The sequence below is a fragment of the Notothenia rossii genome (genome assembly GCF_949606895.1).
Source record: "Notothenia rossii genome assembly, chromosome: 8".
Classification (NCBI taxonomy): domain Eukaryota; kingdom Metazoa; phylum Chordata; class Actinopteri; order Perciformes; family Nototheniidae; genus Notothenia; species Notothenia rossii.
In genome coordinates, this window is record NC_136906.1 from 71,569,339 (window position 1) to 71,590,308 (window position 20,970).

Below are 20,970 nucleotides of genomic sequence, written 5' to 3' on the forward strand. Positions count from 1 at the left end.
AGCTCCTTAAAACACAACCGCTCTACTCAACGTAACTCTACTATATCCACGGTCAGAGAGCGGAGATGTGTCCCCTGCGTGATGTAATATGACACGTTTGACGTATGACCTTAAAAAAAAGCCGTTTTTAAGAGCAGAGCTCCAAATTGCTCCTTTCCCTCTGAATTCCTGCCCTTATGTCTCGTAAAACATATCAAATCCTGCATTCACTTTTTTAATTGTAATTTTCAAGCAAGTTTAAGCATAAATGTAGAAAAAATAAAAACCTGCAAGATGCTCTTTAAGTATTTTTGCTCATGTCTGCTCACTGGCAGTTTCATTATATTTGTGTTTTGTTTCGTACCCTCTGACGTCCACAGAGGAAACCCATCCCCTTGTGCAAAGTGCACGAGGGGTGTTCACCACCCAGGCCCCAGGCTTCTGCCCTGTCATTGGTCACTACAAAACCTACATCAGTTTAAAACCAGACACCACTTTCATCCCTCCCTTCACACAACACAACCCCTAGAAAAGGCAGATAGTGAGGGACAGTCAGGCAGAGTGAGGGACTGCGAGAGACACCAGAGTTGGTCTCAGGATGCCTGCGTACGCCACCAACATGAGGATGAAGTTCCCCATCGTTGCCTTGGTTTTGGAGATTATCACCATCATCCTGTTTGCAGTGTTTGTGGACTATGATGATGGGAAAAGTGATGACCAACATGACAAAGCCTCCAACAAGAGTGACCATAAGGAGCCAATGCCCATGGATCTCTACCCCAGTAAGTTTACCTGGGGGCGCTGAGGGATGCTCTGCTACTGATGCCTCAATGTTTGGTCACTAGCTTCTTTTAAGGAGGTTAAAAATAATAGATGATGATGTTTTATCTAATGGTTTTGGCTTTGTTGCAGTTTTGATGTTAACAGAGAAACAATCCCCTCAACAATGAGGGCTCATCCTGGGTGATTTTCCTTTGCATATGGCAAAAAAGTCAGATTAAGAAGCATTAGGGGAAATCCTGAAACAAATTTTATTTCAATTTTTTCATTTAGAAATAAATAAATCTACAAATCCTCCACATTTCACAGCTTTGCTAACCTAGTGTTGAACTTTGAAGTGTTGAATGCACTGAACTCTTTCATGGGATTTCAGTTTCAAAGATGTAATTTTCCAATTACCTGCAAACAGAAATAGAAGAATTTGGGGGCTGTTTGCAGGTCTGCTGAATGCAATAAGAGGAATCATGGGGTCACATTCTCATCCCTCACAACGTCTATTCATACCCTTGCAGCTGAGGAGTCAAAGAAGGTTCCGCAGGGAGACGTGTCAGGTCTCAAGCAGTGGGACCACATGTGATTTAAATCAACATGTCTTGCAGATAATAAAGAACAAAGGCAGATGGTCAAGAGGGCAGAAAAAAGATCTGTATTCGATTAAACGTATTGAGTGCTCTCTGCAGTTCAGTAGTTTTCTTTGCATATTGACAACGTATCTGCATTAAGATAACTGCAATTACAAAACTGCTGTGCCGCATGAAAGTCTGCTCAAGATAGGACGGGGCAGGTGTGACCCAGAGATTAGCTGGACATATATTCTTATTCAGATAGGATAGGCTCGAATATGTCTAGCAATATACTCTTCTCCAGAATTTCATTATAATTTCTTCGGTTTCTTTTTTGACCCTTCATCACACTTAGCAGAGTTGAAATTTAAGGAACTCCTCCAGGCATTGAGCCAAATCAATATTTACACTTTTATCAGCTCAGTGTTCAAAATGCTGACCATGTGTTTTGCGGCACAAAACTGGATAATTTGGATTCATTATTTACTGAGCAGTGGAGAATCTAAATGATAGATTGACAAGATGAGATGTATCTTTAATCGAATACAGATAATAAGATGGTAGTAAATTAGGGTGCTCAATGTATTAATACAAATAGTTATGTTTAAACTACTCATTAATTAAAATGTGCATGTCGAGCAGGAAGGCAACCGCTCTGACTGAGTAGATTAGTTTGTATCAGATAAGTTAATGATTAAAGCAGCCGTCACTATAACATCTGTTTTAGTATTCTGTGTTTTGAACATGTCTAGAAAAAACCCAGTTAAACACTTCACAGTTGCACCCTCAGATACTGCCTCACTAAGTAGATGAAGGGGGTTTTCACCTGTTATCAAAGGACATGTTTAAATATGCTGGAATACTCCAATTGTCTTTTTCAACAGTTGCAAAATATAATGTTTTAAATCTACAGCCAGCTGCTGGTTGGCTTAGCACAAAAGCTACAGCTAGCTTTTCTCTGCCCCCACGTAGAAAAAAGATCTTGTTTTTGAAACGATACAATTGTTTTTATAGTCGTGTTGTGGTTTTTCAGGGGTTTTGTACCATTCTATTCGTTTACTAGGGTCCATGTCTTCATTGTCCCTGCTGGTTGCCTTAAAACACAATAGTGACTACAAGATTGGTTGGTGATGCTTTCTAGTCAGCTCGCTGTCATTGGCTATTGCAAGTAATTGCTCAATATTTAATTGCAGTCCCTTTTGCAAAACAGGATCTGAAGTTGTAAATATCATTAAAAGAGAGCTCAACTGGTGCTTATGAGAAGGGTCAACCACGTAGAAAATGTAAACACTCACACTACAGGACTTCAGGACAGCCTCATTTCGGAACCCATCTCAATTCTTGGGAAGGGTGGATCGGACCGAGGAATCCACCCAATTATCCTCTGGAGGGGCAATCATTAGTCGAGACAATAGTGGCCACCTTTACATTACTCACTGAGGAAATGAAGCACATTGTTCCTCAGCGTGCACTCACCTCCACCTTGATGAATTTTCCATACGGAAACTCAAACTCAAAGGCTTTTTGGAAACAGGAATCTCCCTGTTTGTATAAAGACTCCTGGGGGTCCTTCACAAATCTGCCCGAAATGACATGGCCTTAAAGATTTATTGAGTATCTCCTCTTGGCCTTTTGTTTGTTTTCATATGCACTTAATATAAACAGTACAAGGCCACAAACACAACATTTAACAGCAGGAGCGTTTCCCAGAATCCCATTCACTGTCTTATTGAATTTATTTCCTAACGGGTCACGGCCAACAATACAGCCTGTGTTAAAGGAAATGACTCCCGTGAAGTCCAGTAACTGCTCAATTAATCATTTGAACTACAAAGTTGAAAGAACACCAGAAAGCGAATTCTTGGGTAATTTGAAAGTGTAGGCATTGACGATAAAAGCGTTGATTGAATTTCAAGGCTGACTCTTGAACAACGCAGGGTCCTGTCATTCAATCAGCAGCACTGACCTCTCTTCTCATGTCTCCAGTGTTTCAGGATGTCCACGTCATGATCTTCATCGGCTTCGGGTTCCTGATGACATTCCTGAAGAGATACGGCTTCAGCAGCGTGGGCATCAACCTCCTGCTGGCTGCCTTCGGCCTGCAGTGGGGCCTCCTCATGCAGGGCTTCTGGCACATGACCGACGGCAAGATCAAAATCAGCATCTTCAAGTACGAAAGGCTTTTGCTGCACCCTAATGGACACCAGTTAACAGAGCCGGCCCGACCCATTAAGCGACATAAGCGGCAGCTTAGGGCCCCGCAGCCACTAAGGGGCCCCCTAGCAAAAAAATTATTAATTAAAAAAAATGTTTTGTTTATTTAAAAAAAAAAAAATACTCAGTACACCGTCGCCGTGATAAGTATGTTTAATTAATTGTGTTAATATGCCTAGATTGCCTACTCTCAAAGGCATGTATTATATTATTGAGTCAATAATATAATACATTAACCGTGCTTTAACTGAACCTCATCATGACACAAGAGAGGACGACAGGATTGTAATTTCCCGTGTTCAGTGAATGCAACAGAGGCAAGACACCAGGGGGGTATATTACGAAGCTGGTTCAACCTAACCTGGATATGTTTGAGTTAGCCGGTTGGCCTAATCCAAAACATACGCACTCTCGCTAAACTGTACTACGACGCGGGTTATCAAGTGGATCGCTCAAGCCAGCCGTGTCCTATCTAGTTAGGTGCGCGTTCACATGAAAGGGGTGGTATTTGGAGCATTCGACCAATCACAAACATGGAGAAGTGTACTGACAGCCCAGCGTCATACTTCCTGAATGAAAAGTCAACTATAATATTAGACATATGAAGAAGTTAAACTTTAAACATCCATGACTTAAACACTTTATCCAGGATCAAAGCCACATAGCTGCACCTGCAAGGTGAATACAGCTGGTAAAAGAAAAAGTGTTTGAATGCGTACATTAACAGGTTTATGATATCACTGCCCCGTCTAAGACACGATCTGACTTTCATTACATTTGTCTCGAGTGTTTCATCAACTTAATGTGTTGCTTAAAATAATACTTCTGCATACAGTATGTGACACTGAGTGTTGCACGGCCAGATACGGCTCAGCTGACTCAGATAAGGAAATATGATATGTTACTTATCTTGTGGCAGATATTTAAGTAAGCTTTCTTAACGCTAATGTTATAATAGTCAGATTGCTCTGAAGATGGGAGGTGATATTCTATTAATGTTCACGTTCATACAGTCGGTGATTTTTGCCGGCCGTCTTTCCTGCAACGGCAGCTTTTCTGTATTTCCTTTCTCCTGTAATATGACTTGATCGCTTTAAACTCCGCACACTGAGCTCTGATTGGTCAGCAGACAGTGCTTTCACTGAGTTGATCTCTTAGCCTGCAACCTAACCTGGTCCCGACCAGGTTAGCCGCACAGCATTAGTTACCATGGAGATCTAGCCCGCTAAAAAGAGAACCAGCTTCGTAGGACCGGAAACCCAGAGTTTTCCCTGAAGTTAGCCGGCTAAGCGAAAATCCTGCTTCGTAGTATACCCACCAGACCAACCAGAGAGTTGAATGGAAATAAACATCTGTCTTATTGGCTGACAGGTACCTATCCTGTGAGCTGTGACAATGTTTAAAATAAACTGTCAGTCAGACTCAGAGTTTTTGAAGATGGACATAAGAAAACATTTTCTTAAAAAATACGACAATTCTCAAGTGGTGGCTCACACAACAACCCCAGAGCCACCACTTGAGCCAGGTAAACAAGGTATGTGTTATGCACCGACAGAAATGTTGAGATTTATGTTGTTTTTTGGTTGTATTGTCTTCCACTTCCTGTTCTGTTTTGTCACTCACTGGCCGTTTCTCAATCGCGAGGATACTGGCTTGGTAGTCGCATACTTCCAAGACACTTCCTTCAGAAACGAAGCAAGTATACTTCCAAGCCACGGCTTCGGAAAACAAAGAAGAATAGAACAGGCTAACAAGTGTGCCACTCTCTCTAACGGTTTCAACATAAACTGTACCGAAAATAAATACCTCACGATGTCTATCTAATTATGAACTTGCTTTACTTTCACGGAACACATTTTTGGTGATAACAAATGCAACAAAGTAACATATTTAACAACACATGTTCTACGCCACTATTTACTTACATTTAAATGTGTGCTGCACTGCGTCGGTTCAGCCACTCTCCGCAAGGGTTTTTGAAATTGGTCCGTGCGCAAAGCATTGTGGGGATTTGAAGGACGCGAAGTCTACCCATGTGCATCCTCGAAATTACCCCCAAACCAAGGACGTGGCCTCGGTGGAATTCCAAGTATGCTGGAGATTGGAACAGTCCTGCGGCGGCACTCGATGACGTAGTATCCTTGAAATATTGGCTTGGAAGCCAGTTTCCTCGCGATTGAGAAACGGCCAGTGACTTCCAATGTATAGTCTAATGTTAGTGTAATTTCATCATAATAATTTAAACCTAGACACTTGACATACTGTTCATTAAGACACATTCATGTTGAACCCTGATTGTTTTCACCTGTCACCCCTTCTGTGTCTCCTGTGCTCATCAGCGTCAGCTGTCAGTTCGTTTTTGTCTAGTGCCATGGTCAGATCTTTGCTCTTGTCTTTTGCCAGTCAGGTCTATGCTCTCTAAGTGCTCTTGTGAAAGTTTTGATCCTCACTACGTGAGCGTTTTCATTTTGTTCTCCATTTTTGTAGGGACCATTTTTTGTTGATCATTTTTGCTGTTCTTGAAAAAATAAAGTATCTTACAAATACTTTACCTCTGTCTCCCGGGTCGTGCAATTGGGTCCTACCTCCTAAGTGTCTGAGTTCGTAACAGTATGTACATTTCAGTAAACTTCCAAGTTATGCGAACATGTAAGGAAAGCATAAATTACAGCTACGTTGACGTTACTTTGAATCGCGGGGGTAAGCTAAACCGTTAGCAAGTAGCTATAGCTAGCCAGATATATTAAATAAACACTTTGTAATACAATCTAAATGTTATGTTTTTTAGCGTTACCTGGTAATTTCAAAGAAAGCTCTCCGTTGACTTACTGTTCGACATGAAGCTAGAAGCTACCTTACAGTACACAGTTGATACGGAGTCCTGTCAGTTAGTGTTTCATAGTTAGCTTAGCCAAGCATCAACCTAGCACTGAAATATATGGATGTTATGGGACAGTATTTCTGAGAAAAGTCAGGATGAAATGGTGGCATAGTTGCCACTGCTTTACGTGTCAACAGCATGTTTGAACGTATTTGCAGCAGTAAATGTGGCTGTTTGCCCACTGACGTTGCCATAACAACACCTGAATTTAAATGTGCAACCTCTTTTTGTGACAGATTTTTGCAAGAAATTATCATTCTTCTGAATGATATTCCTATTGACAGCTAGTTTCTATGTGAACATTATGAGTTGGACAGCCAGAGAGAATAAATGATAAACAGTTATGAAATACTATATGACAAAACAAGAATACAGTTTAAGTGATTTGTAAAATATCCATAAAGAAAAATCTGTTTACAGTTCTGTTTCATATGGGTGTTGAGAGATGTACCCATAGATCTCTTAATTTTGCTCTCAAAGTGCACCGGATTGATGCTTTTAACTTCAATATTTAAAAAATAAAATCTTCCCGGGGGAGCATGCCCCCGGACCACCCTAGAGAAGGTGAGGACCCCCCTAGAGTAGGTTAGGTCCACGGTGTTTACATGCTTATTTATACAATATGTGTGCTTATGCTAAGACAAAAGTTGGTTCTGTGTTGTGTGTAGTGTGAACGCGCTAGAGTGAGGGGGGCCTCCAAGCCAAAGCTCGCTTAGGGCCCCCAAAAGTCTAGGGCCGGTCCTGCCAGTTAACCCCATTATTAACATTTGATGCAGATTATATAGATCACAAACTAATTAGCTGCTAAATAGATCATTACGCAAGCGATTATGATTCTGTAACTGATAAAGGTTTAACTTTGTTGGTCTGTGGATATTTATCGTATATAAGCAGTTTTATAAAGTATATAATGATCCTGCAGAGATGTATGGCCTTCAGTATGTATGAACAGACTAAAAAGCAAAACATTTTGATTGGTAAAGATTGACAAAAACAATAATGACTTTATCATTAAAAATGTATTTTTCAGAAGAAATTTGAATAATGATTCAAATTGATCTCACACCCCAACATGAAAATGACACTATAAGCCAAAATAACCCCAACTAATCACTTTTCCAACAAGTTAATCTTGACTAAAGACTTGTTGTGTTGTCCATTCTGCAGAATAATCAACGCAGACTTCAGCACAGCTACAGTTCTGATCTCTTTTGGAGCCGTTCTGGGTAAAACCAGCCCTGTGCAGCTCCTCATCATGACCATTCTGGAGATCACCATCTTCTCCATCAATGAGCATCTAGTGGCAGAAGTCCTCGGAGTAAGTACACAATGACACAATGACACATACATGTGTGTTTGAACTACATGAGCAAACCATAGCACTCATTCCTACATTATAACAACAAGCAACATTCACTGTGTGAACTGGATTGTGTTTAACTTTATCAACCTTTCTTCCACAGGCTAATGATGTTGGAGCATCCATGATCATCCACACTTATGGAGCCTACTTTGGCCTGGCAGTGGCTCGCGTACTGTACCGACCTGGTCTTAGAAACGGACATGACAACGAGGGATCTGTTTATCACTCTGATATGTTTGCTATGATTGGTAAGAGCCACTTACACTTTGCATCTTGCGCTTTACACAAACTAATTTAATAGAGTCGTTTGTTTACGATAGTGATGTGTTTTATGTGGCTCTAATTTTCTCTCACTGCTTCATCACTGGCCTCCTGCACATAAATGACGTATGCCACCTAGTGGACACAAATAACATTGCAGCAAAAACTGATGAATGAAAGCTGACCTCAGATGTGTATCAAACGCAGAGAATAATTCATTTGAAAGTTCCTTACGTTCCTACGAAAGTTCCTTCCTCCTTGTAAGAGTACCTGATATAAATGCAGTTTCTTTATCCCACTCGTCTACAGGAACCGTCTTCCTTTGGATGTTCTGGCCCAGTATTAACTCGGCCATCGCTGACCCGGGCTACGCTCAGCTCACAGCCGTGATCAACACGTACCTCTCCCTGGCCGCCTGTGTGCTCTCTGCGTACGCCGTCTCCAGCCTGGTTGAGCACAAAGGAAAACTGGACATGGTCAGATAACTCTGATTTCTACAATATTACAATTCAAGAAGTCAAAATAAATGTAGTTATAAACTTGTTTTTACATCTTTCTGTACTACAGGTGCACATTCAGAACGCCACTTTGGCTGGTGGCGTTGCCGTGGGAACATGTGCGGACATGAACATCGGGCCATTTGTGGCCATGCTGATTGGATTTGTGGCTGGCATCGTCTCTACCCTGGGCTTCAAGTACCTCACTGTGAGTGGAGAGTAAAAGCCAAGCAAGAAAAAAATGCAGATTTTGAATTGATGGTGTAAACCAAAGATATGTTTGTTGTGCTGTGATGGGCTTTTTATTTAATGTATTGTTATTGAGTTAGTCCAGAAAAATTAAGAAACTAATAGCTAGACTAAAAGATAATAAATATACTCATTGCAAAGCACTTGATATTTAACAAAACAATACAATTTTTCTTTGATTGTCAAGATTTATCGATTTCTTGATGGAATCCTATATTTTTTTCTATATGATGAAAGCTCATGCCCTTTCATTTAAATCAGAATACTTCACCTTCCAAAAACACACTCCTTTGTATTCAACAAGAGATCTGTTCCCCTCTGCAGCCCATCCTGTCGTCCCACCTGGGCATCCAGGACACCTGCGGGGTCCACAATCTGCACGGCATGCCCGGCATCCTGGGCGGGTTGGCTGGCATCGTGGCTGTGGCTCTGGGGAAGAAAGAGGGGTAAGGACCATTTCACTCACCACTAATCCTTCATATACCAATAAGAATATATATATTATTAACATGTGACTATATTGTAGTTTTGAAGTAATGTTATGATCCAGTTAAATGGCAGCTGTCTCCCTTCCTCCTCCTCTTCAGAGGTAATGCTGCCATGCAAGCTGCAGCCTTGGCTTCGTCCCTAGGGTTCGCTTTGGTTGGAGGTGCATTTACAGGTAGGTGGAGGAGATGAAACGTGAGATGTGACAGAACACTTTCATTCATGAGGGCAAGGTTGTTATGATCTAGCAAAAAGCCTGAGTGATCAAACCATTCATTTTCTTTTTCAAGGTTTAATAATGAAGCTGCCATTCTGGGGCCAGCCTCCGGACCAGAACTGCTACGATGACTCTCTTTACTGGGAGGTAAGGAATCCCACTCCTCATACATAATATCTGTTGTGTCTGAATGTCAAGCATCACAAGTAAAGGTGGCAGTATCCTAATATTTGTTTAAGTTATTAAATTAGATGCATTGTATCCTCATAATGTGTTTATCGGACCGACATGTTTTGATTCATGGAAAACAGTTCTTCCTGTATTAATTCCATCCATCTGGTACTGCTTGCTTTAGCCTCTGCTAGTATATGACACCCAGGTGGTAAAGTATATAAGACAATAGTTAGGTTTCTTTCAATATGCTCCATAAAAATAATTTGGACTTGATGTTTTCCAGGTTCCTGCTGAGGAGGAGAGCTTGGCTCACGCCGATCACTCGAAGAACAAAGCAGAGGTTTAAAAATCTGCTTTCTGTCCCCTGAGCTAGAAACTAAGAAGGATCAATACACTATGTCAACAGACGTCAATTTGCCAATTATATGAATGTGATTACATGCATTCAAGAAATTTGACGATATGCTCTACGAACCGACACAAGTCAATTTGAAACTGTTTTATGAGCAAAGATATTTCCAGTAGTGTGAGTTCAAAATTGTAATGAGATTAAGCAGTGAACCTTTTACACAATATTTTGAACTTTCAAAATTTTTTTGACATAAATATTTGGTTAATCCCATTGACACTAAGACAACACATTTCAATAATTTGAAACAGGGAACTTCAGGGATTTCTTTCACACTGATTTTAAAACCACAGTGGACCACCTCATTCACTGCTGATACACTTCCATAAGCTCTTTGTTGATTTCATTTTATATCATCAAAAGCATGTTTTTTTTAAAGATATTAGTATAGTGCAGTGTTTCCCCTATATACAAATAGTGGCGGCGCAGCGCCGCTGCTGAAATATGAGCGCCGCTGCTAGGGGGAGCCAGCCAGGTACCCAAAAAATAAAAAATAAAAAACGTTTTCTTTTAAAACTTTTTTTTTTTAAATAATAATAAATGGCAACCCTTTTTCATTTTTGATTGTTTGTTATGTAGATTTTTAGTATTTGTGTTACTGGCATAGGCCACACAGGCGGTCGCCTAGGGCGCCAGATCTGGGGGGCGCTGCGCTGGTAGCTCTGGGAGGGACAAAACATTTTTGACCGTTGGTGCTCATCCAAATGTTCGGCCTTGATGTAACAACATTCATAATTAAGTAAATGTAACACCCTTTTCACCCCGGTTACACATTTAATTTGCCCTGTACGGTGGGCGCTAGGTTAACTAGGTAAAATAAGATATGAATGAACAACAAAAATAAAATAAGCTACATTTATTTGTTATTGGCTATGGTAGGTTATTGGTTATGTTCACATACTTATTTGATTATTAAAATGTAAACCGATCTTTTTCATATGGGCGTTTTAGAGTTGTACCCCCTAGATCAGGTCTCTAGTAATTGTGTGCTCAAAGTGCACCAGATTGAAGCATTTTACTGTAAAATGTTCCAAAAAAAATCTTCCCGGGGGTGCATACCTCCGGACCCCCCGAGAGGATGTGATGTCCACCCCCCAATTCAAACATGTTCATACAATACTGAATACATTTGAAGCCATTTTGACGTCTATTACCTATGTCAATACGTTTCTGTTTTTGCAGTGTATTTGTATTTTGTAGAGATTTTTCATTTATTCTTTACACATAAAATGTCGCCTAAAATCTCACCTAGGGCAGCAAATTGTCTAGAACCGGCCCTGGTACTAGGCCTCAAGAGCCTTTCTTGTGCTGACACATAGAAACAAATTGGCGGGGCGCACTTCGCACGCGCACACACTAAAAAATTCCACGCGCTCCGCGCTCACATTATGCTGGGCCCACGTGCCTTAGCACCGCTGCTATGACTCCATCCTAGGGGAAACACTGTAGTGTGTATTTATTTTCATACATTATTGCTGGTACTGAATATTTTTCAGATGCCTTTAAAATAATTCAACAGGAACTTACACATTAAAAATAAAAAAGTCTGACATTAAAACAAGGTGCAAATGTGAAGATGAATACACTTTTTTACAATGTCGGGTGTTCAGCTATATTCTTTTCTTCTGTTTTTCTTGCGGTGAGTTACTGTTGGAATCATTTTAAATAAATAACTGCAGGGCTAGATAAAACTGACTACACATACAGCAGTGTTAATCAATATTTTGGTTTGTCAAACTATGTATGATGCCCAGAACACTGAAAGACATCACATTTTGTATTTGTATAAAGTGAGCATGTGCTCTTATTTGTATAATATACTAATACTGTCATAATAAATATGGTTTTGTACAATACCAGTGTTTTTGTGGAAGTAAACTTGCAAATATTTATGGATATGACATTTTCATTAAGGTATTTGCATAAATTAAAAAGTGGACTATAATCCATAGAAGTGAGTCCTACTTCTCCCGTGTAGTCAATAATACAATGCTGCATTGATTTGAAATCAGTGGGTCACACGAAAATAATCTATGAATCAAATAATCTTCCATTAAAATATTTATAGTAAAATAAATTCATGACACACATATCAGTAATCAGATGTTTTTCACACTAGACACATTTATTATATTTTTGAAATGCCTAATGCTTACTAATATTTGCAAATTAGACTGGATATTGAAAATTATATTGGTTTTGTGCATAGACTTAAAGTGTTGTGTCATTCAAAAGGTCATTTATTTATCCGTTGGACACCATGATAAACTTAGGCTACTTTAAGCGTTAGCAGGATTTTAGCTTTTAGCCCACCATATGTATATCAATTAGGGTAGACACTGAAAACACACATACCATGAATTTGAAACTCAAAAACAAATTCCGAACATTTCGAATATATATTGTAATTTTACAAGATGCTTTGTTTGATATTGCGCAACTTTCTATTCAGCTAAGCTAAGCTAGATGTAACGTTAAAGTTAGCATAATAAAGAAACAGCTGTAATGTAAATCATTATAATACGTTACTATATAAAGTGAAGAAGCATGGTATTTGAATTTCGTCATCTGTAGTTCTTAGTTTATATGTAAGCAGCTACAAATTGAAAGTCCTAATTAGAAATACGTTATGTTAGTTAAATTACAACTCACCTGTTTTTCAGGAAGACAGTAATACTAAAACAGTTACCAGTTACGTGCTGGTGCTGTTCCTCTCCTCGCCACTGGGGGGCGCTGTTCTGCTCTCGGGCGTTTACGCTCCCATGTTTTGAACGTACGAGCAGCGGTGCATTATGGGTTACAAAATGTCTCCTAAGAGTGCTGGCTAATGCTAAATTACGAAAGGTTCTGGCAACTAAATGTATATTTCTACCCTTTTTTACAGCGGTTATAGTGGCAGTACATATATCCCTGATATAGTAACTGTATTCTGCTTCCGCCATGGTGAGTATAGAACCTCATTTCTCCCCAACATTAGATTATTAAATAGCTCAAAGCGCATTTTAGCTTTAGCATAGTAGCCCGGTTTAGCACAACAGAAAGGACATTAAATAACTAAACATGTGTTGAGTCCGTGAACAGAAGTGTCTTACCTAGTTTTATTTTTCAGGGTTGTATATTCTAGACGGTTAGTTAGAACTCTGCATTGTGTTACTTAGTAAGTTAGAGCCTTCTTCCGGAAACGCTGATCGGAGTTCAATATGATAAATCTGTCTCCTGTCACATCATGACCTCAATCACAATGAAATACACTTTTCATAAGTATTTGTCTTTTTTTTCCAGTCAACGAGAACGGAGTCCAGGGTGTCCAGCTCGAGCTCCAGAACAGATGAACGGAGGAGATCAAGGAGCACAGGCATGACCGCTTAATAATAATAATTATATTCAAAATCATTAGGGTCCTGTACTCTGGGATTCTCTTTTACATGAACCAAGCTTAACAACCTGTATTTTAAAGAAGCCTAATTTCCTTCACAAGCATTATTTAGGATTGAAATATCTATTGACTTTTATTTGAAAATCTGTGTAGTTAGTATTATGATTAATCATCTTAATAATCTCATTGGTGCATCATGTCACAGTTGGTTGATCATCCACAAAGTATTTGGGTTACTAGTTTTTCAATCTTTCTGTCTTTTTTATTCAGGTCGGGAAAAAACTAAGCGTAAACGCAGCCGCAGTAGATCGTCCTCCTCATCTTCTTCCAGTTCATCATCCTCATCTTCATCCTCATCATCCTCTTCTTCATCAGGTTCATCACACTCATCCAGCAACAGTCGGAGTAGCTCTAGCAGCAGCGGTAAGATTTCATCTTCAAAGTCTGCAACACATGCAGGAATCTGTGTCTGTTTTTTTTGTGTTGAATTGTTTTTATGAACTGTGTGCTTTGTTAATTTACATGTTAAATCTATGTTATCATAATAACTGTACTAATATTCATTTATCATTTCAATGTGTTTTGTTGATTTTAGACTCCCGTAGTAAATCCAGAAAGCAGACTAAGAAAAGGAAAAAGGAGAAAAAACCCAAAAAAGTAATCTTTGACATTTGATCTCATTTATAAAACTGACAACCGGTTTAATTGAAAAGTGACTGAGGTGTTTTATAACTGACCATGACTCTGACTTAAATCCAACGTATTGTCTATCCTGCAGCAGAAAGCAAAGAAAGAGAAGCGACACAAACGTAAAAAAGACAAGAAAATAAAAGAAGAAGAAAGCGCGGGACCTGTTCAAATATCCAAGGTAACTGCCCGTAAAGGTCCCATCATTTTCTTCCTGTGTCCCCAAAAAATATGTATGGCTTTGCACATTATTTTAGATGGTAAGGAAGTTGCACCATTTTCAATTGGACATCCTCTAATTTAAAATAAACTCAAATCAAGTCCACCTAGACAAGTTTTTTTCCCAAACATGCTCCAAATCTCACCAAACCCCATAAGATCTTATTCTATTTTCTGTATACCTGAAAAAAAATTAATTGGACAGTGTTTTTTTTTCTTGTTTTGCAAGTTTTTCTAACTCTAACCTATGATCTTCTTATACAGGGTGTCCGCGGGGTCTTAAAAAGTATTAAAAGTCGATAAATCTATTTAGCGAAAATGAAGGCTATTAAAAAGTATTAAACGGTATTTTCCAAGGTATTACATTTTGTAGCTTGTTTTCAATAAGTATATAAATTGTCCAAAGAGGTTGTATTCTACAGTGTGCCTGAATGTAATCATTGCGTAGGTGTGTAGTGTGATTCTGTGGAGTTTATTTATGGCATCCCGTTGGATCGCACGCCGGTTGTTAAACAACATCGTTATGGGGAAATGTAAGTTTGCGTCCAAATGGTTGGAAGATAAGGAGGAAGGACAATCAATACTGTATATAGTGAATGTGAGGTAAAGTGTGTCGCCAAGGTAACCGGTTGAAACTCGAAGTGGCGATGAGGTCTTAAAAAAGGTCTTAACAGGTATTACATTTGACTTCAGGATTCCTGCTTATACCCTGTTATAGCTAGTGACATTTGCTCTCACAGGCTACGTAGTTTTGTCATTACTTTTGCAATCTAATACCCTTAAACTTACATTTCTTTTCCTTTCAGTACTTGAAAGACAAAAAAAAGGGCAAGTACAGCATGATTTCAGGGAAGAAGATCAAGATGAAAGTAAAGAAGACAAAGAAAGACAAACAGGTAATCTCTACTTTTCACTGTCAAGTAAGTGATCGAGTGTTTCTTGATAGTTTGTGAACTGATTTTAAACTTTTTTGTTGTTGAAATGAAGCAAGATAAAAATCGAGCTGAACTTCTGGACTTCTTGAACTCGACCGTGTGATGGCCCTATGGACGGTAGTCGTGGTGCTCGGGCTCGGAAACCTCTGCAGAACTCAGGAAACGGCAATTTGGAGAACAACAATGAAGAGTTCTCTGAGAAAGAAACGATGAGTACGACTTGCAGCAGCGAGCCTGACAGGGCGAATGTGAAGACCCCTTAGCTTCCTTTTTCACAGGGCACTTCCCAGGTGGCCAATCCTTCAGCTTAGTCTGATAGCTTTTTGTGATATGAAAAGTGTTTTATGTTTAGCAGTGTCATCCAAAATGGTGTCTGTAACCAAGCTTTGGTCACCTCCGATTTAGCATTACCTTTCCGAAAACATGGTCGCTCTCTTAATGGACCAGAGATATTGTCTTTTTTATTTCTCGCATTTCTCTTCCTTGTCTAAATAGACACCTACATTACCCACAATGCAACTCTCCTGCCGACAGTTTGGCTGGAAATTGTGGAATGCTATGCTAGTGATGAGGAGTAGGCTACACAGGTCTGGTAAGCTCACTTTTCAACTCTGCACCCCGGATTATAAACGTTTCAACTTCCCCTTTTAAAAGGTTTGTTTTAACTTCCTGACTCATGTCCACATTACCACATGTAGGATTGCCCACACATATATTAATTTCTGTAGATATTAAAACCGTTATGTTTCCAAATAAATGTTGGCTGTGTGAGCCAAAGTGTTATCAGTGTTCACTGATATTTCATATGTACATTTTGTTTAAAAATGATTGGAGAATTGATCCTGTGGTTTGATGGTAACTGTTTTAGTATTACTGTCTTCCTCATTACCCCCATATTCTGTCATGAATATTTTTCAGACATTTATTAAATTGAAATATAAAATACTACGACCCCTCTGCTAGTCCTCCTGTATCAATACAGGTGGAAGCTTTGATTGGAAGATGGAGTAAACCTATTGTGTACTGTTGAATTTTGATGCGTGACAAACAGAAAAGAAACGGCAATAAACGGCTGGAAAGATTTCACTTTTTAGTAACACTTAGTGATCATTTATTTGAGTCTTTTTATTTGAAGCCCTGTTGCAGGTGAAGAACAGAAGAAAAGCTTTCAGTTTGCTGACCTTGAATGATGAATGATTGTGCCGAGTCTTTGAGTGCTGTTGGGGAAGAAACCAGTGAGCAGTCTGTAAAGGGAGAGCATGACTCAGCCTCTGAATGACGTTAATGATGAGCATTGACTTTTAGCATTCATTTGTTATGTACATTCAATTCATACAGAAATCTCAAGCAACATACATTCGGACAGAACGGACCATTCACCTCTGCAGCCATTTAGTGTCGTGTGGCATAAAACAACATTTTGAATAAGCTCCTGAAACATGTATGAGACAAGAAAGCCTTTAAATGACATTGAAATTGAATACATATAGGCCTGCACGAAATAGCTCTCAATTTATACTAAATATAAAACGCATCACTGTAGGAGCTGATTATTTTACACTGAGTTAAAACGGTTTCAAGTGAAATGCAGAGAATCTGAGAAAAACACCTGCTCTTTAATGTGTGAGTTGGTGAAATGGTGATTGGTGTCATACTGCAAAGACAGGGAGCATTGTGGGAATTATCCTGCATCGCTTGGTGCAAAGTGAACATCTGTCCCACTGAAGCGTCCCACCTCCACCACTGTCCTGTGAGCGCCTCAGACGACCTTACTGCTGCTGCTGCCTCCTTTGTGTCTGAAGTCAGGCATGCTCCACGTCCTCTGCGCTCGCTCCACGTCCTCGGACACCGTCTTCAGGTCGCTCAGCCCCGTCCCGTCGGTCACGGAGGTGGTCAGGCCCATGGTGCTGCCGAACGGGTTGATCTTGATGCGGGACCTGAAGTTCATGAGGGACATGCTCACGGCGCGCTTGTTGTTCCACTGGTTGGAGAGCCGCTGCGCCTCCTGCTCCTCCTTCAGTTCGTCCAGAGTCTCCAGGAGGACGGAGCGAAACAGGCCGGACACCTCCTGCACGTCGGGCTCATTGGCCTGCATGGCCTCCCTGAACCTGGGCAGGACAAAAACACACGCTGCTGGTTGATGGAGGGTCAAATTGTCAGTTTAATGTTACCTATAATAGACTGTTGTGTGTAAAACTAGAACTCAACAGCACCTGAACATCGAGTTTTTTCCCTGACCTTTCTACAGTGAAGTACTATTCAAGATGTTGCACATTACTGTTTGTGTTAAAAGGTGCAACCAAACACAATTTGAATCGCACTCGCAGATATACATCAGTATGATCAGAGTTGAAACAAAGAGTAAACTATCATTGTTCAGCCTTGTTAAGTTAACCTTGCTAAATCTTTTTTTCTCAACTGATTGGCAGACGACAAAAGCTGTAAATTATTTGATCAGAAGTAGAGAAAGTATAAAAAGCACAAATCCATCTAATAAAAATCAGTCCCTCTCAATCCATATCCACATGAACTAACTGACACGGCCGTGGGTAGCTGCAATCAACAATGGATGCAAACTGAAAAACGTTTTGGTGCATTTCATCGAGCAGAGGCCTAAAAGCAGGACTAAAGCCCTGTTACAACATCTCTGGACAGGTGATAATCAGGGTTAAGTAATCCCATTTAATTAATTTAGGAACCCCATATACATTCAATCTGGTTTTACTCTCCACCCTCTCGCTTCCTGGAAAGTAAAACTAATAGAAGCCTATACCGAATGATAAAAGTCCAGGGTTGAAAATGTTAGAATAGAAAAGTGAAGCAGTATCAGCACAATGTAGTCTTCTTATATGTTCTGTTAAAAGGATAGAACATCAACATGAAGACAATACACGACAACAAGGTCTTGAATATCAATATATTTTAAAGATCTGTTTCATTTCTAGCAGAATAAACCACTGCAGGTGAATTGAAGAAAGAACCTCAAGATGATTCAAATGATGGCAAATGTTGTAAAAGGCAACCTGGATCCCAGTCATCACCCCCACCTGAGTGACCAGCACACTCACCCAATTACTCCTCCCCCTCTTCTCCTGAGCCATAACAAGCCTTTAAATAGACGGCTGTCTTTGGACTTGCTGTCCAGAAAGTGCTTCAGGTTAACTGATGATTGGCCTGCTGTACTGTGTACTAATGTTAGCTCTGAAGACGCTTTCAGAGTTATTATACTTTAAAGTGAATCATTACAATGCTACCAATGGCAGGTAAACATTGCACAAAGGTATGATTTAATTGATTATATTTAATGTCAACATAGAAGACACAGGACTAAAACCTGCTGTCAGTCTCTGGATAATAGACCGTTTGACCTTAAGTAGAGGATTAACTTTAGAATAGACTAGATCGAACGTATTGATTGACCATGAAAGGTCATCAGCAAACAACGATGAGCCTACAAATCTTTGTTGCAATTTTTTAATCTTTTTAATATATTACTCAAAGTTGCATTCCTGCTTTTACTTGGAAATATAAGCCATCTCTACAGCATCAGGCACATCAGTATAGCTGAGTTCAAGCTGTATTTAAGGTCCAATTACTAGCTTTTCCTGGAGCTTTTAACTTAATTCCTACGAATAGTTTTTGACCATTATTTATTTTCTGCAGAAGAAGAGCACAATAAAAACTTCTCAGAATAAGAGAAAGCTTTCAGCCAAAATCCCTATAACCCTCCCACTTTGTTCTTAATTGATCCTCTCCCATTCTTAATCTCTCATTTCTTATTATTTAAAATACTATCATCAACTTATGTGTGTACTTTGTGGAAGTTGATTCCAGATACAGAGTGAGAGGTTTTAAGGACAGGATAGCATTTGGGAAAACCCTGTAACTCATGTAGTGTCAGAGAAAGCGTTTGGTTAATTACTTTAACAGAGGACTCCCCTGTGCAGTAATTAAAATCACACGCACACGTTCACTGGGTGTGGGTGTGGGTGGGTGTGTGTGTGTGTGTGTGTGTTGGTGTGTGTGTGTGTGTGTGTGTGTGTGTGTGTGTGTGTGTGTGTGTGTGTGTGTGTGTGTGTGTGTGTGTGTGTGACACTTCCACTCAGCGTTTAGCACCTCGCTGCTCACTCACAGTAAATCTGCTTCCCAAAAACCTGCCGACCTCTAACAAGACACCTGGGACTCGGCAGCTTTCTGTGAACAGATGCTCCTACAAGCTCAGGACATCTTTGTTGCAAATTATAGAACAGAGATATAAAAAAATAAATGACTCATTTGAGGGACCACAGAGAAGTTTCATATATTTTAGTGGACGGTTTGGATTCAAGCCACAAGAAAACCCTTAAGAAACGCTCTGATGTAATAATAGTGGACAAAAATGTATGTGTCAAAAAAACTGACATAAAAGTTAAATAATATATTGACGTTATGTTATGTTATAAAAAATCTTTATGACATCATAAAGTGGCCAAAATCTGATCAGCTCCTTTTCAGACAGGTTATATAAATGGATCAGGACAAAAAGAGAGAATCTTTTTTCCTGAAACTTTCAGAATCTCTTTACACAGAGGAGACACATGTTGATGTAGAAGAGACATGGAAAAGTGGATTTTGCATAATAGGTGACCTTTAAACTGTATTCAAGTAACTTTGGATGACAGCTTCAGCTAAAATGAATCCTGATATTTCTTAGTTATTTTTCTTAGTTATGAGTTGGCCACCCTGTTATAATAATGAAGCTACAGTTGTGCCTCCTTACTTGAGTATGACCAGGCCGCAGTAGGGGGGGGGCACCCTGCAGCAGAGCTCCTCCAGGCCGAAGCTCTCCCCAGGGCTGACGTTGAAGGAGCAGCGGGGCGTGTTGGCCAGCCAGCTGTAGTCCACGCCACTCTGCAGCCGCCGGTACTCGTTGTCCCGCTCCCTCTGATGCCTCTCCGCCTCCTTCAGCTGCCAGTTGAACTCCAGCATCAGGGTGTCGCTGACCACCTCCTCCATGTCCCGCCGGGGGGTCCGGCTGTACGGCTCGTTCCAGCTGAACCAGGAGCTCATGGCCCTCCTGCTGCACAGACCCCTAATGGGAGGGACACAACCACAAATTATGAGATTTGACCTCAAATCAAATGACAGAAACAACCTTTTGTCTGTTTACATCTTACAATGTATTTATTTTTCATCTGCATTACTTGCACATTGGTCTTGCAAGCCAATCTTGCACTATTCTATTTCCTCTTTCTTTTTGCACTATCATTGTTTTTATACAATATATTTATTTTTGCATTGTTGGAGGAGCAATTTAGGATTTTCAATGCCACATCTACACTGTATTGTGCACATGACAATAACGTTTTTGAATCTTGAATCTAAAGAGAACGTTCTAATTTTCCGTTTCATATGCGTATTGTGTGTCTCTACTGTGACATGTTTACATTCTTTAATGTTAAAAAAAAAAAAACGTATTTTTCCTCATACTGCAGCTCAGCTCCTGATACCTCATTACTTTAAAGCTTCTTTCACTATTTTGAAAGTAAGTAAGTATTTTTTATTAGTGTGTGTTTGCCTCTACTTTATTCAATGTTGCCTTTTGTCTGCACTGTCTCTTGTAACATTGTACATGTTCCCGCTATGAGATGAATAAAAGACTTCTGACTGATTAAATTCAAGGCTGTGTGACAGGAAATTG

General features: G+C 39.8%; 3 protein-coding genes and 1 long non-coding RNA gene across 4 annotated transcripts in view; 2 read left to right on the top strand and 2 right to left on the bottom strand.

The window, feature by feature from the left end:
* LOC307014257 overlaps positions 1 to 12,795 on the bottom strand; it is a 22,386-nt gene extending 9,591 nt beyond the window's left edge. Inside the window, exons 1-3 of the long non-coding RNA XR_013801207.1 lie at positions 12,726 to 12,795; positions 9,059 to 9,216; positions 8,312 to 8,487 (exon numbers count right to left, since the gene is read on the bottom strand). This is a non-coding gene — a long non-coding RNA (uncharacterized lncRNA). The remainder of the gene's footprint in view (positions 1 to 8,311; positions 8,488 to 9,058; positions 9,217 to 12,725) is intronic.
* On the top strand, positions 366 to 10,626 carry LOC307014253 (ammonium transporter Rh type A-like). The gene is made up of 10 exons (XM_079642120.1): positions 366 to 761; positions 3,309 to 3,492; positions 7,585 to 7,735; positions 7,881 to 8,028; positions 8,351 to 8,517; positions 8,609 to 8,746; positions 9,112 to 9,233; positions 9,375 to 9,448; positions 9,564 to 9,637; positions 9,948 to 10,626. The coding sequence occupies exons 1-10, from the start codon at positions 578 to 580 to the stop codon at positions 10,008 to 10,010; spliced, it is 1,305 nt and encodes a 434-aa protein (XP_079498246.1). The 5' UTR covers positions 366 to 577; the 3' UTR covers positions 10,011 to 10,626.
* Positions 12,796 to 12,850: 55 nt separating the features above from the next.
* Positions 12,851 to 16,397, top strand: LOC307014256 (uncharacterized protein). The gene is made up of 7 exons (XM_079642126.1): positions 12,851 to 13,016; positions 13,356 to 13,428; positions 13,720 to 13,872; positions 14,045 to 14,106; positions 14,228 to 14,317; positions 15,162 to 15,251; positions 15,343 to 16,397. Exons 1-7 carry the CDS (start codon positions 13,014 to 13,016, stop codon positions 15,391 to 15,393), a joined length of 522 nt encoding a protein of 173 aa, XP_079498252.1. The 5' UTR covers positions 12,851 to 13,013; the 3' UTR covers positions 15,394 to 16,397.
* Positions 16,398 to 16,722: 325 nt separating this feature from the next.
* On the bottom strand, positions 16,723 to 20,970 carry rd3 (retinal degeneration 3, GUCY2D regulator). Its single transcript, XM_079642121.1, has 2 exons — positions 20,050 to 20,970; positions 16,723 to 17,398 (listed from the first exon to the last, which is right to left on the bottom strand). Exons 1-2 carry the CDS (start codon positions 20,337 to 20,339, stop codon positions 17,050 to 17,052), a joined length of 639 nt encoding a protein of 212 aa, XP_079498247.1. The 5' UTR covers positions 20,340 to 20,970; the 3' UTR covers positions 16,723 to 17,049.

Excerpts from the sequence above, each read along its gene's own strand:
- LOC307014253 (XM_079642120.1), top strand. The coding sequence starts at position 578 with ATGCCTGCGTACGCCACCAACATGAGGATGAAGTTCCCCATCGTTGCC. Across the intron at positions 762-3,308 it reads GCCCATGGATCTCTACCCCA|TGTTTCAGGATGTCCACGTC; the intron begins GTAAGTTTACCT and ends TCATGTCTCCAG. Across the intron at positions 9,449-9,563 it reads GGTTGGAGGTGCATTTACAG|GTTTAATAATGAAGCTGCCA; the intron begins GTAGGTGGAGGA and ends TTCTTTTTCAAG.
- rd3 (XM_079642121.1), bottom strand. The coding sequence starts at position 20,339 with ATGAGCTCCTGGTTCAGCTGGAACGAGCCGTACAGCCGGACCCCCCGG. Across the intron at positions 17,399-20,049 it reads TGCGGCCTGGTCATACTCAA|GTTCAGGGAGGCCATGCAGG; the intron begins GTAAGGAGGCAC and ends TGTCCTGCCCAG.
- LOC307014256 (XM_079642126.1), top strand. Across the intron at positions 13,429-13,719 it reads GAGGAGATCAAGGAGCACAG|GTCGGGAAAAAACTAAGCGT; the intron begins GCATGACCGCTT and ends TTTTTTATTCAG. Across the intron at positions 14,107-14,227 it reads AGGAGAAAAAACCCAAAAAA|CAGAAAGCAAAGAAAGAGAA; the intron begins GTAATCTTTGAC and ends TCTATCCTGCAG.